The 27,194-nt window shown below is 44.4% G+C and overlaps 2 protein-coding genes across 28 annotated transcripts in view; one reads left to right on the forward strand and one right to left on the reverse strand.

The window, feature by feature from the left end:
- The window catches only part of EXD1 (exonuclease 3'-5' domain containing 1), a 39,851-nt gene extending 26,948 nt beyond the window's left edge, over positions 1-12,903 (reverse strand). For 2 of the 25 annotated variants that reach the window (XR_005597814.1, XM_039535908.1), the window contains exons 1-4: positions 12,133-12,296; positions 11,347-11,583; positions 10,205-10,273; positions 7,935-7,992 (exon numbers count right to left, since the gene is read on the reverse strand). Coding sequence is in view for 24 of the 25 variants with exons in the window: in XM_039535908.1 (XP_039391842.1) it covers positions 7,935-7,992; positions 10,205-10,273; positions 11,347-11,479 (260 nt within the window). In the remaining variant the exon portion in view is untranslated. The other 23 variants (XM_039535918.1, XM_039535928.1, XM_039535910.1 and 20 more) reach the window with 22 other exon arrangements.
- The window catches only part of CHP1 (calcineurin like EF-hand protein 1), a 37,585-nt gene continuing 22,778 nt past the window's right edge, over positions 12,388-27,194 (forward strand). The window contains exons 1-3 of one of the 3 annotated variants that reach the window (XM_039535936.1): positions 12,388-12,730; positions 20,398-20,509; positions 26,334-26,406. In XM_039535936.1, the coding sequence (XP_039391870.1) occupies positions 12,512-12,730; positions 20,398-20,509; positions 26,334-26,406 (404 nt within the window). In that variant the 5' untranslated portion in view covers positions 12,388-12,511. Of the gene's footprint in view, positions 12,731-12,860; positions 13,210-20,397; positions 20,510-25,632; positions 25,667-26,333; positions 26,407-27,194 lie in introns of those variants that run through there. The other 2 variants (XM_039535937.1, XM_039535938.1) reach the window with 2 other exon arrangements.

A 27,194-nucleotide genomic window follows, 5' to 3' on the forward strand; every position in this document is an offset into this window, starting at 1 on the left:
CATGGCAAAGAGATCTATTGACGGGGTGCCCCAGAGGGAGAAGAGCTGTTGGAGTACTGCGGGGTGCAGTTCCCATTCGTGTTCTGTTGAGAAGTGCCTACTGAGTGTGTCGGCAGTAGTGTTGTGGCAGCCTGGTAGATAAGAAGCAATGATTTGTATTCGATGTTGTATGCACCAATTCCATAGTCGAATGGCTTCCATGCAAAGGGAATGTGATCGGGCTCCCCCTTGTCTGTTTATGTAGTACATGCATGCTATGTTGTCTGTTAAGACCCGAAGAGATTTGTTCTTTATGAGGGGAAGAAAGTGAAGGCATGCTCGCCTCACTGCTCTGAGCTCTAAGAGATTTATATGTAGGTGCGTCTCTGATGCGGACCACCGGCCTTGTGTCCTGTGTCCCCCTAGGTGCGCTCCCCAACCGATTAGGGAAGCATCCGTGGTGAGCATGAGCATTGGGGATCGTTGATGGAAGGAAACCTCTGTGCAGAGGTTTACTAGACTTGTCCACCAATGTAGGGAAGCTATAACATTGGGAGGAGGCATCCCTAAGGTGTATCTGTTGGGTTTGAAATTGGAATTGAGCCAGCCCTGGAGACATCTCATGTGTAGCCTGGTGTGCTGAACCACAAAGGTGGTGGCTGCCATGTGACCAAGGAGCTGTAGACAGATTCTTGCCTGTGTACTGGGACGAATAGAGAGCGTGCGTATGAGCTGCGTGATAGCGAGGAATCTGTGATATGGGAGTGAGGCCCTGCTCTGAACTGAGTCGAGATGAGCTCCGATTAACTCAATCTGTTGTGTAGGTGTCAGGGTGGATTTTTGGATGTTTATTTGGAGGCCTTGGCTGTGAAAGAGGGAGATGGCGAAACGGGTAGCTTGAAGTGTCTCGCCACAGGAGTTGCCCTTGATGAGGCAATTGTCCAGGTAGGAGAACATCGTGACCCCATGTTTGCGGAGGTGAGCCACGACCACGGCTAGAGTCTTAGAAAAAACTCTTGGTGCTGTGAAGAGTCCGAAAGGAAGAACTCTGTATTGAAAATGATTGTGACCGATTGTGAATCATAGGAAGTGTCTGTGAGCCGGATGAATTGATATATGAAAGTAAGCATCCTGTAGGTCAAGGGCTGTGAACCAGTCCCCTTGATCCAGTGCAGGTATTATTGTGCCTAGTGTGACCATTTTAAGTCTTTGTATCCTCACGAATTTGTTCAGTCAGCATAGATCTAGTATAGGCCTCCATCCTCCAGTCTTTTTCTGAGTTAGAAAGTAATGGGAGTAGAAATCTGTCCCTTGATGTTGCGTTGGCACAGGTTCCACTGCACCTAGTTGCAGAAGATGCACCACTTCTGTGCGAAGTAAGTGGTCGTGAGAAGGGTCCCTGAAGAGGGACGGGGAAGGGTAGGAGGGTAGGATATAAAAGGGATGGAGTAACTGGACTGAACTATTTCGAGGACCCAGCAGTCCTGTGTAATCCGCTGCCAGGCATGTTGGAAATTCTGGAGGCGGTGGCCAAATGGGCAAGTAAGCGGTGGAATCAAGGGATGGTCGTGCAGACCCTCGACCAACGTTTCAAAACTGTTGTTTATTCCCCGATGGACAGAAGGTGGTGGCTTGATTTTGATTTTGTCTGCGCTTAGGGAGTCTAGAACGATTCCTAGTTATGTTGTACGGTCTTGGTTGAGGACAATAGTACTGTTGTGTGCGTGGTCTTTGGTAGGGTTGGTATCGTTGTCTCCTGGGAAGAGATGGGTGAATGCCCAGGGTGCGCATGGTGTGAAGGAGTTCATCAGTTTTTTTGGAGAAAAGTTTGTCTTTATCAAAAGGGAGATCCTCCACTTTGGTCTGCAGTTCTTTGGGGATGCCGGATGCAGAGAGTCATGAGGATCTGCGCATAACCACAGCAGTTGCAGTTGTACGGGCTGCTGTGTCTGCCGTGTCTAGAGATGCCTGTGGGGCCGTTCCAGAAATCAGTTGGCCCTCAGTCAGGATTGATTTGAAGTCTGCTCTCCTATCCTCTGGAATGTAGGAGGCAAATTCAAAAGTTTATTGTAATTATCAAAGTCGTAACTGGCGAGGAGAGCAGAATAGTTTGAAATTCTGAATTGTAGTGTGGAGGACATATAAACCTTGCGGCCCAAGACGTCAAAGTTCCTTGTCTTGCAGGGTGGGTCAATATTGTGACTGTTTCATCCTCTGTGCAACTGCATCCATGACAAGAGAGTTTGGTGGTGGATGAGAAAATAGGAAGTCAGCATCCTTAGCAGGGACACAGTATTTACATTCGGCCTTTTTGGAAGTTGGTACTAAAGAAGCTGGGGTTTGCCAGAGTGTGTCAGCTAGCTCCAGGAGTGCTTCGTTTATAGGGAGCGTGATTTTTGAGGGCGCAGACGGTTGAAGGATTCTGAGGAGTCTGTGTTGCGTCTCCTGAACCTCTTCTAAAGGGATATCTTGACTGAGTGCCACCCTCCTGAAAAGTTCTTGAAATTGTTTACAGTCGTCCACGGCCTGGGGAGGCGGAGGGAGGAGGGCTCCGTCCGGGGCTAATGGAGAGTTAGGGGTTGGTGAGTCAGGATATGGTGCATAACTTGCATACTCAGGAGGGGGCTCAGGCACCCTAGAAGTGGATGGAGCAGGAGATTGAGGCACAGAAGGAGGAGGATTGGTAGGAGGATGTTGCCAAGGGTACCACTGAGGCCAAGGCATAGGGTAGGAGAACCCAGGTGCCGCCCACGGGGGGGCAAAGTAGGGAAACTGAGGCTGGTGACCTTGAGCCATGACCTGAGGTGGCAGAGGTGCCTGTGGAGGAGAAGCAGGAGGGGAGAACTCTGCTTGCTGCTGTAAATCAAGTTCACCGTCAGTGAAAGCCAGTTCAGGTGGAGAGAGTGGTGGTTCAAAAAATGAGCCCTGTCTATCTAGGAGCAGAGAGAGAGGCTCAGGTGGCACTGAAAGGTCACATTGCATGAGAAACTGTTGCTTCTCCTCCCTGGGCTGAGCTGAGCCTGCTCTCTGCTCTAGCTCATTAGCAGGAGAAAGTGAAAGTGACAGTAATGCTGCAGACTGCTTGGAGGTGCCCTGCACGGGGTCTGCTGCTGGTGCCCAGGTGGAAGATAGGCTCGGTGCTGACATTCTTCTCGGTGCCGAGGAGGGGCGTGCTGTCGGCACCGCGGCCGTTTTCGGTGCCAAGGAGGAGCGCGCTGTCGGCACCGCAGCCGTTTTCGGTGCCAAGGGGACCAGAGCCACAAGGACCTTCCCAGCATGGGAGGTCAGGTCCCTGCCTCTGCGCTCTGTCGGAGCCGCGGCTGAGGCATTAGAAAAAGCTGAGGCACCTGCCTTTGGCACTGTCAGCACAGAGGGTAGGGATCTCGCAGGAAACCCCCTACCCTTCTTAAAGTCTCTCCTGTGAGACTGTTCTGCTTCTTGCCTCTGCTCCAAAGAGGGTGAAGCAATGCTCCCCAATAGTTCAGATCTGGCTGGGGAGCATGTGGGAGCGGGTTTAACTTATCCCATCTCTGAAAGCGGCTGTAAGGATTTTTCCATCATCAGCATTTTGAGCCGCAGGTCCCTGTCGCGACGAGCTCTTGACTTGAGACTTGCGCAATGGATGCACTTTGCAGGGATGTGGGTGTCCCCGAGGCACTTAACACAATGTGAGTGCCCATCTGTCCGTGGCATGGAGTCCTGACAGGAAATGCACCTTTTGAATCCTGAAGCTCCTGGCATTATGAATTAGAAATGGCCAGGGAGAGTGTCTCAACGGGAGACAAGCCTGAGGGATTTTTTCTTCTTTTTAACTAAGTAACTATGTAACTCTCCTAAAGGAAGGGAAACAACTGGGATGTAACTAATAATTATTTCTATGTTCTTCGTTACTGTTTCCTATAGAGACCAAGGAAGAAAAGGCAGCACTGCCCCGAGTCCCGTCTTCAGCCGAGGATGGTTGAGAAGGAACTGAGGAAGGTGTGGGGCGCACGCACTCAGGAAAATTCCAACGAGACAGGAGATACCAACTGAGTGCGTGCGTCCCAACCAGGTACTCCTACCGAAAATCTCCGACCAACAGCGCCGGGACGCATCGTCACCTAGAGTGGAGCACCCACAGGGACAGCACTTGAAGAAGAACAGGTAATCACATCCCATCACCCATTCCTAGCTTCTGGCAAACAGAGGCTAGGGACACCATCCCGGCCCATCCTGGCTAATAGCCATTGATGGATCTATCTTCCATGAACGTATCTAGTTCTATTTTGAACCCTATTATAGTCTTGGCCTTCACAATACCCTCTGGCAAAGAGTTCCACAGACTGACTGTGCATTGTGTGAAAAAATACTTTCTTTTGTTTGTTTTAAACCTGCTGCCTATTCATATCATTTGATGACCCCTAGTTCTTGTGTTATGAGAAGAAGTAAATAACACTTCCTTATTTACTTTCTCCACACCAGTCATGATTTTATAGACCTCAATCAAATCTCCCCTTAGTCAACTCTTTTTCAAGCTGAAAAGTCCCAGTCTTATTAATCTCGCCTCATATGGAAGCCGTTCCATACCCCTAATCATTTTTGTTGCCCTTTTCTGAACCTTTTCCAATTCCAATATATCTTTTCTGAGATGGGGCGACCACATCTGCACACAGTATTCAAGATGTGAGCGTACCATGGATTTATATAGAGGCAATATGATATTTTCGGAATTATCTATCCCTTTCTTAATGATTCCCAACATTCTGTTCACTTTTTCGACTGCCACTGCACATTGAGTGGATGTTTTCAGAGAACTATCCACAATGACTCCAAGATCTCTTTCTGAGTGGTAACAAATAATTTAGACCTCATTTTATATGGATAGTTGGGATTATGTTTTCCAATGTGCATTACTTTGCATTTATCAACATTGAATTTCATCTACCATTTTGCTGGCCAGTCACCCAATTTTGAGAGATCCTTTCATAGCCCTTCACAGTCTGCTTGGGACTTAACTATTTTGAGTAGTTTTGTATCATCTGCAAATTTTGTCACCTCACTGTTTACCCCTTTTTCCTGATCATTTATGAATAGGTTGAATAGGACTGGTCCCAGTACAGATCCCTGGGGGACACCACTATTTACCTCTCTCCATTCTGAAAACTGACCATTTATTCCTACCCTTTGTTTCCTATCTTTTAACAAGTTACTGATCCGACCTTCCCTCTTATCCCGTGACAGCTTACTTTGCTTAGGAACCTATGGTGAGGGACCTTGTCAAAGGCTTTCTGAAAATCTAAGTACACTATATCCCCCTTGTCCACATGCTTGTTAACCCCCTCAAAGAATTCTATTAGATTGGTGAGGCATGATTTCCCTTTACCAAAAACTCTTCCCCCAACAAATTATGTTTATCTACGTTTCTAACAATTTTGTTCTTTACTATAGTTTCAACCAGGTTGCCTGGCCTGTAATTGCCGGGATCACCTCTGGAGCCCTTTTTAAAAATTGGTGTCACATTAGTTATCCTCCAGTCATTTGATATAGAAGCCAATTTAAATGATAGGTTACAAACTACAGTTGTTAGTTCTGCAATTTCACATTTGGGTTCCTTCAGAACTCTTGGGTGAATACCATCTGGTCCTAGTGACTTTTTACTGTTTAGTTTATTAATTTGTTCCAAATCTCCTCTAATGACCTCAATCTGCGACAGTTCCTCAGATTTGTCACCTAAAAAGAATGGCTCAGGTTTGGGAATCTCCCTCACATCCTCAGCCGTGAAGACTGATGCAAAGAATTCATTTAGTTTCTCCACAATGGCCTTATCATCCTTTAGTGCTCCTTTAGCATCTTGATCATCCAGTGGCCCTGCTGATTGTTTAGCAGGCTTCCTGACTCTGATGTACATAAACATTTTTTTTGCTATTACTTTTTGAGTCTTTGGCTAAATGTTCCTCAAATTCTTTTTTCGCCTTCCTAATTGTATTTTTACACTTCACTTGCCAGAGTTTATGTGCCTTTCTATTTTCCTCACTAGGATTTAACTTTCACTTTTTAAGGGATGCTTTTTTGTCTCTTTCTGCTTCTTTTACTTTGTTGTATAGCCACAGTGGCACTTTTTTCATTCGCTTACTGTGTTTTTTCATTTAAGTTGCACGTCTATTATGGTGTCTTTAAAAAGTTTCCATGCAGCTTGCAGGGATGTCACTTTTGGCACCGCACCTTTTAATTTCTGTTTAACTTTCTTATTTTTGTGTAGTCTCCCTTTCTGAAATTAAATGCTACAGTGTTGGGCTGCTGTGGTGTTTTCCTCGCCACAGGGATGTTAAATTTAATTATATTATGGTATTATTACCAAACAAACAGTCAAGCTATATTCACCTCTTGGATCAGATCTTGTGCCGCACTTAGGACTAAATCAAGAATTGCCTCTCTTGTGGGTTCCAGGACTAGCTGCTCCAAGAAACAGTCATTTAAGGTGTCAAGAAACTTTATCTCTGCATCCCATCCTGAGGTGACATGTACCCAGTCAATATGGGGATAGTTGAGGTTTTTTTTTAATTTTTATAGCCTCTCTAATCTCCCTGAGCATTTCACAGTCACTATCACCATCATAGTCAAGTTGTAAGTAATATATCTCTACTGCTATATTTTTATTATTAGAGCATGGAATTACTATCCATAGAGGCTATGGTACAGTTTGGTTCATTTAAGATTTTTACTTCATTAGATTCTATGCTTTCTTTCACATAGAGTGGCACTCCCCCACCAGCACGACCTGTTCTGTCCTTCCAATATATTTTGTACTCTGGTATTACTATGTCCCATTGATTATTCTCATTCCACCAAGTTGATGTGATGCCTATTATATCAATATCCTCATTTAATACAAAGCACTTTAGTTCACCCATCTTATTATTTAGACTTCTGGCATTTGTATAAAAGCACGTTAAAAACTTGTCACTTTTTAGCTATCTGCCATTACATGATGTAATTGAATGGGATTATTTTTCATTTGACTGTTTCTCATCAGATCTTACACATATTTTCAAGGAATACTGAAGCACCTGGCTTAGGATTGATCTACACAGTTTTATGGCCGATTTAACTATCTTGGTTAGGAGTATGCTTTTATACCAAAACACTTACATCAGTACAATCCATAGTGTTTATAAGCTATATCCCTATAAGCGCTGTTACACCATCATAACTGCATCCAAACTAGGGGGTTATACCTCTTGAACAATATCTGTTCCTACACCAGTATAATTAAAGCAGTACAAGTGAGAAGACAAGCCCCTAAAGACATACAGGGTCATTTATCAAAAAGCTTCTATTTAACAAAATTTATTCATCAATCCTTTAAACGACTAAGTTAGACTTTTTGTATATGTAAGAGATTGCTGCTAAACAAAGTGGTATTTGCCTTGCAAACTCCACTTTAAGGGAGCGGTTAGCAAAAGCCGGCCAATCCCCATTTCCCTTATGAGGGAAATTAAATAGTTTCAAATATGACCTTGGGAAATACTTGAAAACCAAGTAACCTAACACAATTTGTGTTGGAGATGCAACTCTGAGTAGAAATGAAAGAGTTTTAAGTACAAATCCACACCTGTGTCAGCTTCCAGATGTCACATTCACCTACATTTGATAAGGTTTTAAATGTAGCTTCCCCTGTACAACAGTTTGACCTTGGATGAAGGGGTTTTTGTGAGAAATATTCCCTGGAAACCAAGTTCATTATACAACAAACCAAACAAATTATTCATTGGTGGAGGAAGGAGGAACATCTTAGAAGAGTCTTTTCAGTAATCGAAGCACCCCAGCCATCTCTTTACCCACTCCCTCTCAGAACAGTTCAACACAACCTTGGTGTCACTTAACCTTATACTCATAAGATTTTCCATCCATTTGTTGGCTATTCTAATAGATACATTCTTTTTCCAGTCATGAAAGAAAAGTCCCTTCCAACATACCTGATGGGAGTTGCAGCTCCCCTTGCTGCATCTTGTTCCAGTTCCTCCAGCAGTTCCACTGTAATAAAAAACAACTTCTGTTACAGCTCTAACATCAGCAACTCTTTGACTAGAAACTACATTTAATCCCCAAGAAGTTGAAGATGAGCCAGAACTAGTACTGACCAGTGTGGAACACAGTCATGGCAGGGCATAGTGAGAAAAGGGGCATTCATTGTAAAAAGTAATCATAGATCAGATATCACAGGCAATGGCATGCGGTAGAAATATTTTACTCCAGTGGCATTTAAGTTGAACCAACTGATGCTACAGCATCTCTACTGAAACCTATATAGCCCTACATAAGGCCAATATTGCACCACTACAGTTTACAGATTAAATTTTGTTGTAAATGTGATAAACCAAAGGAGGAGGCAAGGATGTACAGTACATAGATCACTCAGAGCTGCCTTCCATCTCCTTGCCCCCAATGCAAAACTGAGAGTGTCAGCAGTACACAGATAGAAATGTCCCTAGTGTAGACTGGCCTAAAAAATTCACAATGGCTATCCCCAATGAAGCATTAAAAAGGCCTCAGAGTAGCATACTGCACATGAGTTATTTATCTGTGGGAGTGGCTTCAAAATAAAGTTATCTTAGACAGTTTGTTTCATCAGAAAAATTCTTCTGTCTGAGAATGGAGTGCTCTGACTCCTCTGTCTTTTTGGATCTGGGGAAGAAGACAAGCAGAGGCAATAGTGATCACCCCAACACAGCCTTTCCACAAGGTGTTCACTTCGTTCATTAATTCATGGAAACAAGACAAACACAAGGCTAATAAATCTCAAAACGTACTTTGATCATTTAATTTGCCTAGTTTTGATTAATTCAGATAGTACTTCAGAGCATATCAATCAGTGTAATGTGGCACAGTATACTAACCAATGTAACATAGCATACTTTATAAAAATACTTAAGGGTAATTTAAATTAAAGAATCTGATCCATGGTTTGAAGTAATGGCCATCTTTACATTGACTGTAAAGGGCTTTGAGTCAGACCCATATAGCACTTTATATGTTCAAGAACTCTATAAACATTAACTAATCCTAACAATGCCCTTTGAGATTGATGATCAAGTACTACTATCCCCATTTTATAATTTTTGCGGTTTTGGATACTACTTCCCTGCTGATTTTATCGTTGCATAATCAAATGTTCCTATTTTTTTAAATGTTCTTCTCACCTATATTGCTATGTGACAGGCCCAAAATAAACAAATGGGGAAACTGACATTATATAGGGAAATGAGCAAAATTGATTATATGCTAAGTGCTGTTATATGCATGAAGTAAATAAGCTGTGTGGGAGCAGAGAAAGAGGAACAGGAAATATTTTCCCCCTGACCTCTCAGCTATAGTAATCTTAGGTTTTATCCATTATTTTAAGTACATTTTCAGACAGAAGAATGATTTTTAAGTTGACAGTGTCCCTTTAAATCATAGTAATAAGAGACCTCTTTATAACATCTACTATTAAATCTTTGAAAGACAGGGAAACATCAGCTATTTTGTAGGTGTTTTACAGAATGCACAGTTTAATGAAATACTGAAGAGAGAGTTCTCATGTGCTGTTCAAATTATGATGTCTTAATAAGTCCCTTTGAAATGTTTTAAATTTTTATTTACTTAACACTTGGATTATAAAGTTTTATTATAGTCAGTTTCATTTGTTATAATCAGTTTCATTTTTAACACAATTCTATTGTGTTTGGCTTAAACGCTCCAGGGGAAAGTGAAAATCTAAACAAAAGACTTCTCACTGAATCTTTTTCAATTTTGTTTTTTTCACCTACAAAAGTTTTGCAGACAGAAGTGCTAGTGTAGACAAAGCCTATGATACTTACATGGCCCTCCCTGATTACTGTAGCATCTGAGCACATCACAATGTTTAATGCATCTATCCTCACAACATCCCTTTGAGGAAAAGTGGTACTATTATCCCCATTTTACAGATGGGGAAACTGAGGCACAGATAGGTTAGTGACTTGCTCATCACAGCAGGGACTTGAATTCAGATTGCCCAAGTCCTAGACTAGGGCCCTTACCACTAGGGCATCTTTCCTCTCCTTACTTAGGAGTTACTTAGCCGAAACTCTCGATGACTAAAATGTGACTTTTATCCAAATAAGAAAGCCTGAATAGGGCCCATCATTAGAAAAGAAAAACAAAAGTGCTAAACATGTGATAGCACCCATGAACCTCACCCTTGCAGAACAAAGAAAGTTCTCACCATTCACAATTTCATAAGCAAAAAACATCTTCACACCTGCCATGCTTCTGCCTGTCTCCAAGTTCTTCACTGAAATAATTAAAAGATAGGTAGATAAATAATCAGAAACATTGAGCTCTGCAATAAAAGTAAAGGTAAGAACTGATTACACACCAAATAAGGCCAGAGAACTGTCCTCGCTAATGACAATTGGCAAAAGCACTAAATCAACAATTTCAAATGACTGCGCTGAGTAAAACTGATACAAAAAACAATGAGTGTTGTATGCAAATGTCTGGTGGACATAACGAGGCAAATTCTGGACTCAGTTATTCTTTTGCAATCCCAAAGCTGAGAGCACAGCTGGGCCCATTTCCTTTGTAATGTTACATTAGGTAAGAGTGTTCACTCTTCTGCTGCTTGTTTTTCATTGCATGACTACAACAACGCCCCTCTGAAATCAATGGAAGGTTAGTCTGTGCCTGGTACGATCAGCAGTAGGTGCAGTCTGCATGAAAGAACTAGGCTGCTCAGTCTATTTAGTTTCTGAATGGCTGAAGATTAATTATTCTGGAATTATCAGTGAAAGTCAGCTATTGAGTAATTTGAGTGGCACAGATTCCAGTTACACATAATTACTGCTGAGCAAGGCATAAGTACATTGGAACCTTCTCCTGTTCCTACTCTCCCGAAATGAAGACTACATGCAGATTTATCTCGTTCAAGATAAATCCTGAAGGTAGATTATGCCTCTATTTCACTTAAAATCTCAGATATCTTTTAAAATAAACAGCCTCTCAGATTTGTTCACTACATTCAGAATTTGGGCAAGCAATGCCCTCCATCTACTCAGTCTAAATAGTCTCAGAAAAGACCAGAGAATGAAATGGAACAAAACACTCTGTTCAGTCCTGGCACATCAAAAATTGTATAACTATCATATGAATCTATTCTTCCTCGTGTGGGAAACAATGTTCTCTTTCCAATATGGGATATGAAGTTCCAACCCACACACCCTTCCAACATATGATATAGCATGCCAGTGAGCCCCTACCCTATCCAGTCTAGAATATGTAAATACATCTTTGTGAACTCCCCCCTCCCTCCCCAGCATTTGAAGAACTATATTAATTTAGGCGACAAGTACAGAACAAGAGTTAAACCTCTGCTCAGAACGATACTTCTGCTGGAATCCACATGCTGCAATATTCCCTGGAAGACACCACATTTCAAGGTGATTTTCACTGCTTTTCCCAGAATCTCATTGAGGAACTGGTAATCGCTGCTTGGATCCATGCTGGTATATCCCCAAACTAGCTCCCCAAATAGTCTGGTTTTCAGCAGAGTAGAAAATGAAAAGGGGAACTCCTCTGTTAAAAGATTTGTTTTTCTTAGGACCTCTGCAGGATAATCCAAGAAGAAAAATGAAAAGAGAGCCAGAATCATTTTAATGCCCTCCAGCTGTGACACTCAGCATCCAGTAAAATAAAACTGCAGATTGAGGAGGAAAGCACCCCAGCATATAATAATTCATATACCTATACACATACAGGCACCACATTTGTCAACCAACTGCATACATGGGGCAATGGTAATAAAGTAAATTACATTTAGCTCTAAAAACCAGCACTGTACACTTCCCTGTCAAATGGAGCATAAATGCCAAAATCTGAAGACACTACAGGATTGAAATTATTAAAGTATAACAATCCCAGAAATTTTGCTGAACAGATCACGAGTTTCTCTCCTAAATGCAGCACTCTTTTCCACTCTTGCATCCGACGAAGTGGGCATTCACCCATGAAAGCTCATGCTACAAAACGTCTGTTAGTCTATAAGGTGCCACAGGATTCTTCGCTGCTTTTACAGAACCAGACTAACACGGCTACCTCTCTGATACTCTCCTAAATGGGAACTGTTAACAACTAAGATTAAGCAGACTCACTCACTAAAAAGTAAATACAGTGCACTGTTAGGTGCAGAGAAGCAGTTATACAGCGACCAACCAGCTCGGCAGCGGTTCCCAACCTTTACCAACACCTCTAATGGTTTGCCAGATCAAATCCCCCTCGCTGCCAGCCAGTGCTCCCTCCCTATTGTGCAGCGCACTAACTCGCCCCACGCCGGGGCTGCTTTTGTGACCTCAACGCCGCCCTTGGGAGTGACCTCGAGTCGCAGCTCACGCAGTTGGAGTGAGAGCGCGTGTCGGGAGCCCCTCAGCCCGCACGCAGGTGCAGGGCAGTCGGGAAGGGCTCGCACTGGGGCCCGCAGGGCAAGGGGAGCCCAGAGACAGCCCTGGGTTAAACAGATCACCACTAAGGTCACTGCATGGGGCAAGGAATCACACCAGGGGCCCGGACCCCGCAGGAGCAGCTCCCAAGTTCCCTCCCCACTACCAAGTCCTCCGCGCCCGCACGAAGCGACTCGCTACTAGATAGCGCGGGCAGAGCGGCGGGCACCTCAGAACATACAAACTCCCTGCTCCTAGCTCGGCACCAGAGCCGTGTTGGGGACTATAACTCCCAGAGTACAATGCGGCACCTGGCGGTGAGTAATCAGTGCCACGCGCCACGCTGAATGCTGGGAGCAGTAGTTTCCGTGGGCCGCGCTTTTAGGGCCTCTCGTGATGACGTTGACCAGCCCTAAGTGTGACCGTTAGCGGGAGGGAAGACAGGAGCCGCTCCGCGCAGGCGCTGATGAGCTCTCCTCTGTGAGAGGCGAGGAGCTGCGGGGCGGGGTTACGGCGTGGGGCGGGAGGGGCGCTCCACCCCCCGCGGCTGGGGTTGATAAGAGGAAGCGCCGGGCTCTCTCCACTCCCCTTCCCGCTTACAGGCGTCTGGCTGCGTCGGTGTCCGGCTGCAGCGTCCGGGCCCGCCGATTGGCCGAGCCCGCCGTTGCCTTTCCCCCCATTCTCTGTGCGGTCCGCGGCTGTCACTGCCCCGCTCCCCTGCGGCCGGAGATGGGCTCGCGAGCATCCTCGCTGCTGCGGGACGAGGAGATCGAGGAGATCAAGAAGGAGACGGGCTGTGAGTAGCGGGCTGCCGGCCGGGGCTTTGCGGGCTTGGGCTGGGCGAGCCGGGACGGGCGCGGGCGGCAGGTCTCTGCCCCACCGCCGGGGCGGGCGGGTGAGGCGACGCGGCTGGCGGAGCTGCAGGAGGCGGCGCTGGTGGAGCAGCGGCGGCGCTGGCGAAGACTCGGGCTGGTGGTCACTTGAGCCCAGGCCCGGGGGTCGGGGCCATTGAGAGCCCGAGCGCCGCTTCCATGCTGCGATCGCAGTGCGGGCCCGTCTGCGGGGCTGGAGGCTTGCTCCCAGCGGCAGTGCGGAGATTGCCTCACCGCCTCTGGCTGTCCCCGGCTGGGCACAGCAGCTCCTGGGTGCCGGGGAAGACGCACTCAGTCCCCAGCTCCGGCCAGGCGGGGGACCGCTGGCTCGCCTGTGAACAGGTGCTCTCTGCATGACCAGGCCCCTCCCCGCCCTGGTCATTCTCTCCGTCTCGGGAACAAGCCTCCTGGGGGGAAGAGGGATGCGACTCACCGGCCCGTGTGAACCCGTCGTGATGGGGGATGCGATCCCAGCAAAAGGGGCAGACCGTCGCTATAGGATTATGGGGTTTTGCTGTAGGGGATCAGAGGTCTTTACACCCCCGACCTGCACCCCACTGCCCCCTTTATTTGGTGTTCGTAAAGGAGGAACACGCAGGGTGGAAGCACTGCAGCACTTCTTGTCAAAATCAGTTACCTTTGCTGAGAAGCCTCCTTTTGACTGCAAAGGTCCTACTAGCATCATAGGTAAAACTGTGCTAGTACCAGCCATTGTTTAACTCCGAGTGCTAGCAGAGTTCCTAACCTGATAGGCCTAAACCAGCAAGACTGATTCTCTGCAATGGCAGAGATCTGCATGGCATAATGGAAAGCAGAGACTGTCAGGGAGCTGGGTACAAATCTTTGATTCTCTGCTGTAGCTCAGGTAACATGTAAGTGCTGAATAGGGACTGCACCAACCTAAGGCAAGTGTCCCCAGTGGCCTATTGCTATCGAGCAAATATCAGGAATACAGCACTCACCGTCCCCTGCAACAGCCCTATAGGTTGGAAGGGAGGAAGCACAGGAGCTGTTACTATGGACATTAGAAGATGCAGATAGTTTTTGCTTTTGCGTTGCCTGAGATGTGAAGGGAGAAGACCACAGTCAATCTACTTTTGTATTTGCCAAAATATAAATTGATAGGGTACTTTCTGGTAGTCATTGGAGAGCTGGCTTATTGCATGTTTTTGGTTTTCATTGTTTCTAGCTACTAAACTTCTTTAAAAGGCTAAAAATACAGTAAATGGCTTCCTAGTATTACTTTGCCATTGAAGTGATTGCATAGTTGCATTAGGTATGTTAGGATTGCAACTAAGAGGGAGGTTGAAAGCACCATGTATGCGAGGGAGGTGATCCATGAGACTTGAGAATGTGGTCAACAACTGAAAAGTTTGCAAATCCTTGTACTATGAATGCAAATGGACCATTTTAAGAACTGTTGTAGTAAAACTGCTCTGTATAGCCTACCTCATCCTCTAGTTGTTGAACCATTGCCTTTCCATAAATACAGAATCTGGGCAAAATACGAGTGGTGTCACTAATCGTCCATGTATTAGTAAATGAAACTGTCTTGGTAAAATTGGGTGTTTTGTGGAATAGAAATGATGGCTGTGACTCTGAGAACTTCAGTCATTCACTGCAGCCACCTTTCCTAGAATTAAGAAATCACTTTTTTTTTTATTTCCAGAATTTCATTTGTCTTTTTCAAGGTATTGTCTTGCTGTTTCAGCCCCTGCAGAGAACTAAGATCTTTCCAAATTAAACATTTCCCTACCTCTTGTTTTATGCCTCTGAGGATATTGTGTCTCTCCTAGCATCTTCCAGAAAGATGCATTTCCACCACCTACATATTCCTGACACAAGTAGTGTGACGGGTTGGATCACAGAAATCCCCTTGGGGCTGCCAACTGATGTGCCAAGACTACTTCTGCCCCTGCTTTCCCTGCCAGCTTGGGACTCCAGCACCCTGTCTTGTTGAGCCAGACACGCCAGTCTGCTCCAACACAGACCCAATGTGATATTGTCCTTTAAGTGTTTCTTGATTGGGCACTTAATTTGCACATTCCTGTCTCAAGAAGCTGACCAAAAGCTTTACTAAGGCTACTTAGAAATAAAGCAAATACACAGCCAATATTCATAATTTCAAATACAACAATGACATGCATACAAATAGAATGAATAGATTCAGTAGATGTACATGGCATATGTAGCATAAAATACATTCCAGTTATGCTTATGAATGTATGTATATGACATATTTCCATAAAACCTTATGGGGTACACTGTCACAAGTAGATTGAGCACGTAGACTGTTTCCATGCTCGCTGGATTCGTCAACTACCATTTATCTCTACTACCGGCTTATCATGCAGCCCCCTGCACAATGTCAGCCGGAATTTGCTCTACCCAGCGGATCATTGCAAGAGATACACACATCTCTTACTAAAAAGAGCAAAACTTAAAAGCAAGCAAAGGTTTAACTTAAACTGTCAGCCTCTAGATATTCCGAATGTTAGCTAGTCCCAGTACCACTAGCAAATATTTGGGAACAATTCTTTAACAGGCTCCTGACACTTGGTGCATTATACTGTTGTTAATATTTCAGCTAATATTGGAGAATCATTAATAAGCAATGGGCCTGGTTTTTAAACATTTAGAATGTGTAGAGACTGACTGTTTAAGTGACAGAACCGGTGCTAGGAGAGTTCCTGCCCTGCTTACCCTTAAATGTTTCATTTTAGCTTTTTTTTTAGTGTGAGACTTATATTTGTGGTTTGCAACTTAAATTTCAGATTCTGTTTTTTGTGGTCTAAGTTAAAATGTTAATGTCTATTTTTAGGATTTAATTTTTGTTTAAGGATTTATAAAACAAAACTATGCTGTCAGTGAGATTAATTTACATTGATTCGTGTCTATATGGACTGTCACAGTCTATTACATTTTTTAGTTTTCTTTAATTTTTCTGGTCTTTAATTATAGACTAGGAGCTTGATTCTGCTCTACCTTCTGTAGTCTGCACACTGGATGGAAAATTCCACCATTTGGTTAGCACCTTACTCTTGCTTTCCACCTGTGTAAATGTCTACACAAGTAAAGGGCAGTTAAAAAGCAATCAAAGTACCCGGAACAAAGTTTGGTGGAAAAACACTGTTAGTATCGCTGTGAATATGGATCATTCTGAAGGTTCTGTAACATCCACCAACTCTTAAAAGCTTGGTGCTGCTGATACTTCCTCTGCTAAATAGTTCTTAAAGTGAACCCAGCTAAAGCAGAACAGCATGTTGTGACTAAATGTCCAACTTAATGGTAAGACTATTAATTACTCTGAGGACTGTATACTCATCTCTCTCCATTTTACTAAACTGTATTTTCTCCAAAAAAAGAACAGGAGTACTTGTGGCACCTTAGAGACTAACAAATGTATTTGAGCATTAGCTTTCATGGGCTACAGCCCACTTCATTGGATGCACAGACTGGAACATACATCAAGAAGATATTTATACATACAGAGAACATGAAAAGGTGGAAGTAGCCATACTAACTGTAAGAGGCCAATCAGTTGAGATGAGCTATCATCAGCAGGAGGAAAAAAAACTTTTGAAGTGATAATCAAGATGACCCATAGAAAGTGTGAGGATATTTAACACGGGGAAATAGATTCAATTAGTGTAATGACGCAGCCATTCTCAGTCTCTGTTCAAACCGAAGTTAATTGTATCTAATTTGCATATTAATTCAAGTTCAGCAGTCTCTCTTTGGAGTCTGTTTTTGAAGATTTTTTGTTGTAAAATTGCCACCTTCAGGTCTGTCACTGAGTGGTTAGAGAGGTTGAAGTGTTCTCCCACTAGTTTTTGAATGTTATGATTCCTGATGTCAGATTTGTGTCCATTTATTCTTTTGCATAGAGAATATATTGGCCAATGTACATGGCAGAGGGGCATTGCTGGCACATGATGGCATATATCACGTTGGTAGATGTGCAGGTGAACGAGCCCCTGATGGCGTAGCTGATGTGATTAGGTCCTGTGATGGTGTCACTTGAATAGATATGTGGACAGAGTTGACATCAGGCTTTGTTGCAAGGATAGATTCCTGGGTTAGTGTTTGTTGTATGGTGTGCGGTTGCTGGTGAGTTTTTGCTTCAGGTTGGGGAGCTGTCTGTAAGTGAGGACTGGTGTCTCTCAAGGTCTGTGAGAGTGATATTTTCAGTGATACTATTCCTGATGGCTTGTAGGCCATCTTTGTGTGGAATGTTAGTGTAGAGGGCTTCTACATCCATAGTGGCCAGGATGGTGTTTTTTGGAAGATCACCGATGGATTGTAGTTTCCTCAGGAAGTCAGTGGTGTCTCGAAGATAGCAGAGTGCTGGTATGTAGGGCCTGAGGAAGGAGTCCACATAACGAGACAATTCTACTGTTAGGGTGCCAATGCTTGAGATGATGGGGCGTCCAGGATTTCCAGGTTTATGGATCTTGGGTAGGAAATAGAATACCCCTGGTTGGGGTTCTAGGCATGTCTGTACAGATCTGTTCCTGTGCTTTTTCAGGGAGTTTCTTGAGCAGATGGTGTAGTTTCTTTTGGTAATCATCAGTGGGATCAGAGGATAATGGCCTCAAACAGAGACGAACACCTACAAGATCTCTATCAAGCATTCTTAAAACTACAATACCCTGCTGCTGAAGTGGAAAAACAGATTGGCAGAGCCAGAAGAGTACCTAGAAGTCACCTACTACAAGACAGGCCCAACAAAGAAAATAACAGAACGCCACTAGCCATCACCTTCAGCTCCTAACTAAAACCTCACCAGCGCATCATCAAAGTTCTACAACCTATCCTGAAGGATGATCCCTCCATCATAGGACCTAATCACATCAGCCACGCCATCAGGGGCTCGTTCACCTGCACATCTACCAACGTGATATATGCCATCATGTGCCAGTGTCCGCCCCTCTGCCATATACATTGGCCAAACCAGACAGTCTCTAAGCAAAAGAATAAATGGACACAAATCTGACATCAGGAATCATAACATTCAAAAACCAGTGGGAGAACACTTCAGCCTCTCTAACCACTCAGTGACAGACTTGAAGATGGCAATTTTACAACAAAAAATCTTCAAAAACAGACTCCAAAGAGAGACTGCTGAACTTGAATTAATATGCAAATTAGATACAATTAACTTCTGTTTGAACAGAGACTAGGAATGGTTGGGCCATTACACTAATTGAATCTATTTCCCTGTGTTAAGTATCCTCACACCTTCTATGGGTCATCTGGATTATCATTGCAGACGTTTTTTTCTCCTGCTGATAGCTCATCTCAATTGATTGACCTCTTATAGTTGGTATGGCTACCTCCACCTTTTTATGTTCTCTGTATGTATAAATATCTTCTGTCTGTGTGTTCCAGTCTGTGCATCCAATGAAGTGGGCTGTAGCCCACGAAAGCTAATGCTCAAATACATTTGTTAGTCTCTAAGGTGCCACAAGTACGCCTGTTCTTTTTGTGGATACAGACTAACATGGCTGCTACTCTGAAACCTATATTTTCTCCAGTTTCTGTTGGCTAGGAAGAAGTAAGTGAATTTGGTTTAAACATTGTTGGTGGATATTTGCCTGTAGAGTTCTCTCAATTGTGGGTGTCTTTCCCACCACTGAAAGTGGACCCCTTACAGGCAATGCAAACCCACAGTTGATAGTGTTAATTTAGCTACACAATACTCCATATTAGCTTTTGTACCTGGAGGGATAAAAGATCTTTGTGGCAGCTTGTTTTTATTTCCTCACATGTTGAATTTAAAACTTAGGTTCAAGTTTTGGATTGTTTCATACTTAGTCTGTGTGACAGTCTGAGATTCATTCTGTGCATAATCATAAGTCTGCTGTACCTGTATAGTTAAGGCTTTCAAGAGGAAAACAGGTTAAATGTACCTTAAAACCCAGCCATCTGACAAGTAATCATCAGTAGATTCTTGTGTAACCACAGTAACTTCTGAACTTTTGATCCCTGAATTCCTTAGTCCAAGGTAGTGGTAGTACCATGCTAAAATCTTACATGGCGTTTTACAGGGCTGCTGTTTTTCCCCTCCCCCCTTAGTTCATGGTGATCAACTTGGAAATTTGCTTGGAACTTGTTTCAAGACCATCTTAAGAACCCCCCCTGAAGTGCAAATTTCAGTAGCCAGTGTAAGAATTAGGGGAGAAGTCTGGAATGATGCCTGGTTTGGAAACTGTTGGTTGTTGACATTTGTTTTTTACAGGTCCTCAAATAGACATAGGAATGTTACAGTACTTGAACTATTAGGTCACACCCTTTTACCCCTTGTGCTGAAGTAATGCACCTAAACACTTAGGGTATACCCTATCATAGAATATCTGTTGCCCTGCCTATGACCTGTCTCTTTGAATTTTTTGATCATATAATTATCTTGTTTCATGACTAATCAGAGATTACTATTGATCTGTCCCCTTCTTTTGTGTCTATGTGCAGTGGGAGGGGATTACAGAGCAAGTTAAGCTTGTATGCACAAGCTCACAAAAGAGAACTAATTGGGGAAACTCATTTCAAATGAATATCTGTTACACGGAAAACATACTTTCTCAAAATGCACTTTTGTTTGATAACAATACATCTGTACTATAAGGCTCTTAAACATGGGACACAGAAATATTAATCCTTTTGGTGCACTTACGTTTATTGTAGTAGTCCCAATCAAGGTGTTTAAAAGCAGTTTGCTGGCTACAATGGGGGGCGGGGGGGGAGAGAGAAGGTTTCCCTGACGAGAGTGCAGGAGTTTGTAGATGTGTAAAATTTAACTTTTAATGGAAAAGTTCAAATGGATTCTTAATTGCAAGGGACTTTCCAAACATGAAACAAATGTAAACGTACTCAAGTGACAGCATACCCTGGAGCACCGTAAGTGCTTAATGGAAAAAACAAGACAGTTTCTACCCCAAAGCACTTAAAATTTAAATTCTACAAGTGATCTTAAGAATAAGGATGACTAAAGTAGGAAATGTTGTCTTCCTGAGGCTGCTGATTGTTCAAGGACCACCGCTGATGCTGCTTGGTAAAGCTAATTTTACTTTGATTTTAACACAACTCAAATCAGTTTCACTGTTACCTTTCAGCATTTTGTGGATAGTAGTGAATATGCCAAGAATCTTGTCATTGTCACACTGCCATTCAAGAATGCTGAGGACAGCAGAGTTGAGCACTGCAGATTTTTATGGGGGAGCATAGGTAAGACTCTTTTTTTACTAAAAAAAATTAAAAAAAAAAAGTTATGGACAGGTCACAGGCAGTAAACAAAAATTTACATTCCTGTGACCAGTCCATAACTTGTACTATATATCCCTGACTAAAACGGGAGGGGAGGGGAGGGGAGGCAGGACCCTGCTAGTGCTGAGGGGTGGTGGACAGCGGTGTGTGGCCCAGGACCCCTGCTGATGCTGGCAGAGGGGCTGGCAGGCTCCCTGTAGGTGGGCTACCTCCACCCCAAGCGCTGGCTTTGCCAGATGACTCAGCAGCCAATGGAAGCTGCAGGAGCAGTGCCTGCAGGCAGGGCCGGCTCTACAGTTTTTGCTGCCCCAAGCAGCGCACCGAATTGCTGCTGCGGGCAGGCGGGGGGGGAGCAGTCCGTGTGCCCTTAGGGCGGCAGGTGCGTTTCCACGGCGGCGGCAATTCGGCGGCAGCTTCTATGTTTAGCTGATGCTGCTGCGGAAACGCGCCTGCCGCCCTAAGGGCACACGGACTGCCCACCCCCTGCCTGCCCGCAGAGGCAATTCGGCACGCTGCTTGGGGGCAAAACAGGGACTGCCGCCCCTTTCAGAATGCCGCCCCAAGCACCAGCTTGGAATGCTGGAACCTGGAGCTGGCCCTGCCTGCAGGTGGAGGCAGCAGGCTGAGCTAGGAACTGAGGGAGGGACATGTCACCACTTTTGGGAAAGCCCCCTGAGGTAAGCTCTCCCAGAGCCCTCACCCCCTCCTGTGCCCCAGCCCTGAGCCCCCCTCACACTCCTGCTGCTGCTGCTGAGGGGGCAGGGGGATGTGCTGGTGTGGCTGGCCATGGGGCTGCCTGAGCTGGCCAGCTGCACTGGCCACTGCAGAAGTCACAGAATCCGTGACCTCCATGATAAACTCGCAGCCTTAAACATAGGTGCTGACTCCATGGGTGTCCAGGCTGGATGGAAAAAAAATAGTGGGTGCTCAGCACCCATCTGCTGATCAGCTACTCACCATCTCCCTGCAGTGCCTCCCACCCACTGGTGATTCGCTATTTAGTGGCATACAGGAGGTGCTGGTGGGGAAGGGGAGGAGCAGGAACAAAAAGAGGCTGGGTGGGGGTGGGAAAAGGTGGGGCCTAGGGTGGAGCGGGGGTCAAGCCCCCTCCAGGAACTCAGAAAGTCAACACCTCTGTGGGGGAGGGCCAGAAAGATAAGTTGAAGGAGGAACATTTTAGTAGAGGCCTGACTTGCTTACCCTTTGCAGCAGTCATGAGATTCTCAATGGGGAGAAGACAATGCCCTCTCTAATCCAAGGACAAAGTTTTCAAACTTATCAAGCTTCTCCTAGTTGGAAGGTGATCCAAAAGATGGTGCCTGAGTAGAAATCCTGGCACCTTCTTCCTTTCTAGTGGCTTCTAATTCTGGACAGTGGCCTGGACTTAGATGGTAGTGCATCCCTCTTTCCCCATCACTTAACTCTACTCTGCAAAAGTATGCATCTGGTAAATATTTAAAACTCTGGGACCTATCGACTGCATCTATAATACAATGAACTTCAATATTTGAAACACCAGAGCCAATCTGCTTATGTGCTTGCATTTGGAATTGTCATATTGCCTAACCCATGCTAACACTCAAGGTTGTCAAGGAAACTGCTGTTGGCAGCCCATCCTAGAGAAGGGAACAGCAGAGTTTAAACAAATAACTCTGTGAAAGCACAAGCCTGATAAAAGAATTCAGTTATTGTGTCCCAATCATAGACTTGATACCTGCTGAGCAACCTATTCAGGTAGGAATAAACATTTGCTATTAAACCCTATTTATCAGCTGTTGAAACAACTGAGTTGGCGTGGTACTAAATTAGCACACTAAGGCCTGGTCCATGCTACAGAGTCAGGTTGACATAAGCGTCTTTGCCAGTGATACTTACGGCTCCCAAGCCTCAGTCTGTCTCCTGAAGCTTTTTGCAGCACATGATGATAAAACAGTTAACTAATCAGGATGCTTTTACAATGTTGTTGACCAATTGTAGAATACTTGGTCAGTCATTTTGCTGTGGGAATAAGATGTATACAAAAACAATAGTAAATGGGGAAAAAATGAATTCACACTACTGTGGCTCTCTTGGGTAATGTTTGTTAATTTGGCGCCTAAGCCACTGAGATCTGATTATCACTAGTCTACAATAAAATGTAGCTCCCACCGATGCAACTTGCACACTACACTGACTTTGCATCCACCAAACCACATCAACTTAAGGGCATCTTGGAGGTAGAGTTATGTCAGTGTAGACACTGCATTGCTTGCAGCAACTGTTGCTGCCTTTCAGAAACCATTCCACAATGCCCTACACAGGCAGTTAAACCAGTGCAAGTGCTCTTGGTGAGGACGCACTGTTACCCGCACAAAATTCTGTTACTTGCACACTCTAGGCTAGTGGTGGGCAACCTGCAGCCCGTCAGGGTAATCTGCTGGTGGGCCACAAGAGTTTGTTTACGCTGACCATCCGTAGGCGTGGCCGTGGCTTGCTGTTCCCGACCAATGGGGGGGCTGTGGGAAGCAGGATGGGCCGCAAGGATGTGCTGGCTCCTGCTGCCCACAGTTCCCATTGGCTGGGAACGGCAAACTGTGGCCACTGGGAGCTGTGGGCAGCCGTGCCTGCGAATGGTCAGTGTAAATTCTCTCATGGCCTGCCAGCGGATTACCCTGACAGACTGTGTGTGGTCTGTAGGTTGCCCACCCCCTGCTCTAGGGGCGCCCACCTTTTATCCAGTTCCTAGGGCTCAAGGTGTACTCTTTGCAGGTTTTCAAGACCTTTTACTAGTGAAAGAGCCTTACACAGTAATATCCTGCTCCTCTATTTATTAACAATTACCAAGCTAAATACACATGCTAAGCATGCAATGCTATGCTCACCAATCCTGATCATGCAGGCAGACTTTCCCTGTTAGCCAGGCAAGGCCAGTCTCATCTGGATTCTGGTTGCTGCATGTCAGTCTAGAGGTGAGTTCTTCCTCTGTTTCGTCTGCTGGTCTCCTTGGACCCCAGCTTATATAGTGAAACTTAAGTCCTGCTTAGCTATACCTTTAGCAATATTTTAGTAAAATGATTGGTTAATAGTTCTTTAACCAATCCTAACATAACTGTAAAACAATCCTTTAACCAGTCATATCCCACCACCATAATTGATTTACACCTAGCAAAATTAATTATGTAACAAACAGTCGAAGAACCAGACCAAGATCATACAGACACACAATAGACAAGTGGAGAACCTAAAGACAAAACAGTAAAGAAATGAGGATTTCACAATCACAACTATTGATAAGTGATTTCTTGCCAGACAGGACACTGTCAAACTAAATTTTCTTTAGCCATCTTAAGATCTGTTTCCTTATCTGGTGATGTTCGGTGCTATTAGGACAGGATCGCCTTCTTAACAGCCCAATATTACATTGTTTGAATGTGATTTAGATGGAATATGAGGATGTGATTTTTCTGCTTCTTGGCTAATGGCTGCTGTTTTCCTAATATGGCTGCAGACAAAGGCCTTCAGCCGTATAATATGGCTACAGGAAAAGATCTTAACCTTACAGCACACCGCTGACACAAGGAATGTAGTGTGGATATGTTTTTTAACCAATTGAATTATTGTGGTGGCTGTACGTCAGCGTAACTTAAGTCCACTTAATTTTGTAGTGTACAGTTGCCCTTAATGTCACTTTTTATAACCGAGGGCTTGGCTACACTTGCAAGTTGCAGCGCTGGTAGAGGCTTTCCAGCGCTACAATTACACCCTGTCCACACCTGCAGGGCACAACCAGCGCTGCAACTCCCTGGCTGCAGCGCTGCTGGCTGTACCCCCAGGTGGGGGTGGGTGCAGCGCAGCAGCGCTGGATCTCTCCAGCATCTCATCACACACACACACACCGCGCTTTTGGCGGGCCTCCGAGAGATATCCCATCCCAATTTTTTTTAACTAAAAAAACTTTTTTGTTTTTTTTTGCAGCCTGTCTTGTTGTTGTTTTTGTCCTCCTCTCCGCTCCGAGTTTTTTCTCTCGGAGCTGGCTAGCAGCTCCTGTTTGCTGTGATCAATCTGTGAACAATCAAATGAGATCCCTCCTCCCTGTTGAACACAGCTCTGTGGAGCTCCTCCGTGCTACTGCTGCTATCTAAAAAAACAACATAGCTGTTTGCTGCTGTCATCATCTCATGTGGCTGTGGCTGTAAAATCAAGAATGAGGCAGGCAAAGAGGGAGTCGTGCAGGCTGTTTGCAATTAGAGTTTAGAACTAAGGGTCAGAAAAAAAGGTCATTTTTCAAGTCAGGAGTTTAAACACAAGGAAGCCTCTCACTCCCCAAATCCTCCTCTCTCCCCCCCCCCCTGCCCCCCACCCCCCCCACCCCCTCCACCCCCTCTTTTTGCCACTTGAATGCTGGGATACTAGCTGCAATGCATCACTGCCCCAGCGCTGGGGCACACACCATGCGCTGGTACACACACACACTGGCGCACTGTGGCACACACCTGCACACACTGCCTGCTCTACAGCTGCTGCACCAGACCAGCTGCTGCAAGCCGTAACCAAAAGCCCAAAACCCAAGTCTTGTAGAAGGCTGTAGACTAAACATAAGGATTTAGGAAACTCCGTCTGTAGGTGTATATTAAATTAGTACACACCTGAAATACCTAACAAGGTCTGAGCTGTACTGCCAGTGCAGACCTGCCTGTTGACTTGGGGATCAGGACTCCAGAATCCACAGAAAGAACTCCCTCGCTAGAGTCTTCGTAAGATGTTAGATAATGTCTTTGGCAGTGCCATATCGGTTGTTGCCTCCAGTACCTGGGTTGATTTGAATAGTTTGTTTTGAATTTGGCATTTCTACCACTAATTGTAGACTTGTTGGGTATGTAATGTTTGTCTTGTCTGCATATGGGCTCCCGTAAACTTTCTGATCTGAAAGCTTTATTGTTCTTCTCTCTCAAAACTGAGCTCCTTTGCGTGGTCTCTTATTTAATTTGAATGAGTCCAAGTACAGCAAGGAACCCTGGAAACTAGTTGCATTCAGGTTCAGGCAGACTTTTTCGGGAGGAGCAAGTAGATTTGATGCATTCTTCACTGCCTTTATTCCCTTGCAGGCCCAGCTAGCTTTCCAGAGGAACTACCGTAGCTGTAAGCCAGATTTTAAAATGTTTTGCTCATCAGAAATATGGAAGAGATAAGAGCTTTGGTTTGTTAGTTTGGCAATATGGAAAATACAATTGAAGGATATTCACATTATATGAATTTAGAATGTGAATTTGAAAGCAAATTACAAGTCTAATCTGTCAATGTAATTTTATAAAAATGTGAACTTCCACTCTTCAAACCTGAGCGGGGATTTGGGAAGGGGTTGATGCAGTGAACAGAACTGACTTTTGGGGCATGAAAGGCTTTTGATTGTCGATTCTGACAATTTAGGGGTGGGGAGACACATATTGGGGTTGATCTTGGCTATCATTAAATTTTAACCTTGAAAATGTAAACTAAGCAGATTGAGAAGTTTTCAACTCTGGCACTGATAGCCTGTGGTCTTTAACAAAAGTAATTGATCCCCCTGCCCTTGCCAGATGTACAGCACTGGCCTCTTTTCTTTTTTGATTTCATGGGAGAACCCCAGACTTATTCCCTGCTATTGGGGGAGGTGGGAAGGGGCAGCTCAGCTCAGACTGCTGACAAACTTACCAGTGCTCTAGTGTTTTCATCTGTCTGTTTGCAGATGACTTGTTTAGTGTAATGAACCAATCTGGGTATGGGGTTACTGTTTAACTGATTTGTCTAATTTCCTTTTCCCCTCCAGTTTCCCACAGTCAGATCACGCGTCTGTACAGTCGGTTCACCAGCCTAGACAAAGGAGAGAATGGGACTCTTAGGTAGGTACTTTCTACCATTCAGCTTGTGATAATCCAAGTTAGTTATGGTTAATGTAATAAGATTTTGTACATAGATCTTCCCACCTGATAAATCAGGAGTCTTCTTTCTACTGACCTGAAATGAACATCTTAAAATAAAGCAGTTTTTTTAAATTTATGTATTAAATGTGTATAAAGCAGTTAGATATTTAGAGAGCAGCGGACAATTACAATTAAAGCACAATAAACCAGACAATGTTTTAAAATGTGTATAAAAATCAGTGTTAACAAAAGTCAAACAACTTTTTAAAAAATTATACCAAAAGGTAAGCTTGACAAGCCAGTCGATTGGCTGGTCAAGTAATGTCAGATATTCCAGGAAGAATGCCCTGATGTTGATGGCCTACCTTTTTGATTTCATTATGGTACTGTTTGTTAGCAAGCCTACTTAAATGTCTTGATCACTTACTATGTGCTGTTGGGGGGGGGGGGGAAGGTGAACTAATAGAAAGTTGAGCATCTTGGTTGTCTGGAATTTTCTCAAACATATGTTATTTATTTGAATACCAAGCCTTCAGTGTACATGTGCTTGATAAACCACCTTTAACAAGTTTAAAGATATCATCCCTGCTCCTGAGAGTTTAAAATTTGATCTAAACTGACTAGATGCACAGAAATTAACTCAGAAGGAAGCTGAGAAGAGAAGGGTTCAGTCACTTAAACCTCTTTCCCAAAACCAAGAAAAGTGGCACAGCCATTAAAGCTCTTCCTTCTCAAATGCATCACAGTTGTTAACTCTTCCACCCTCA

The sequence above is a fragment of the Mauremys reevesii genome, linkage group 4 (genome assembly GCF_016161935.1).
Source record: "Mauremys reevesii isolate NIE-2019 linkage group 4, ASM1616193v1, whole genome shotgun sequence".
Lineage (NCBI taxonomy): Eukaryota > Metazoa > Chordata > Testudines > Geoemydidae > Mauremys > Mauremys reevesii.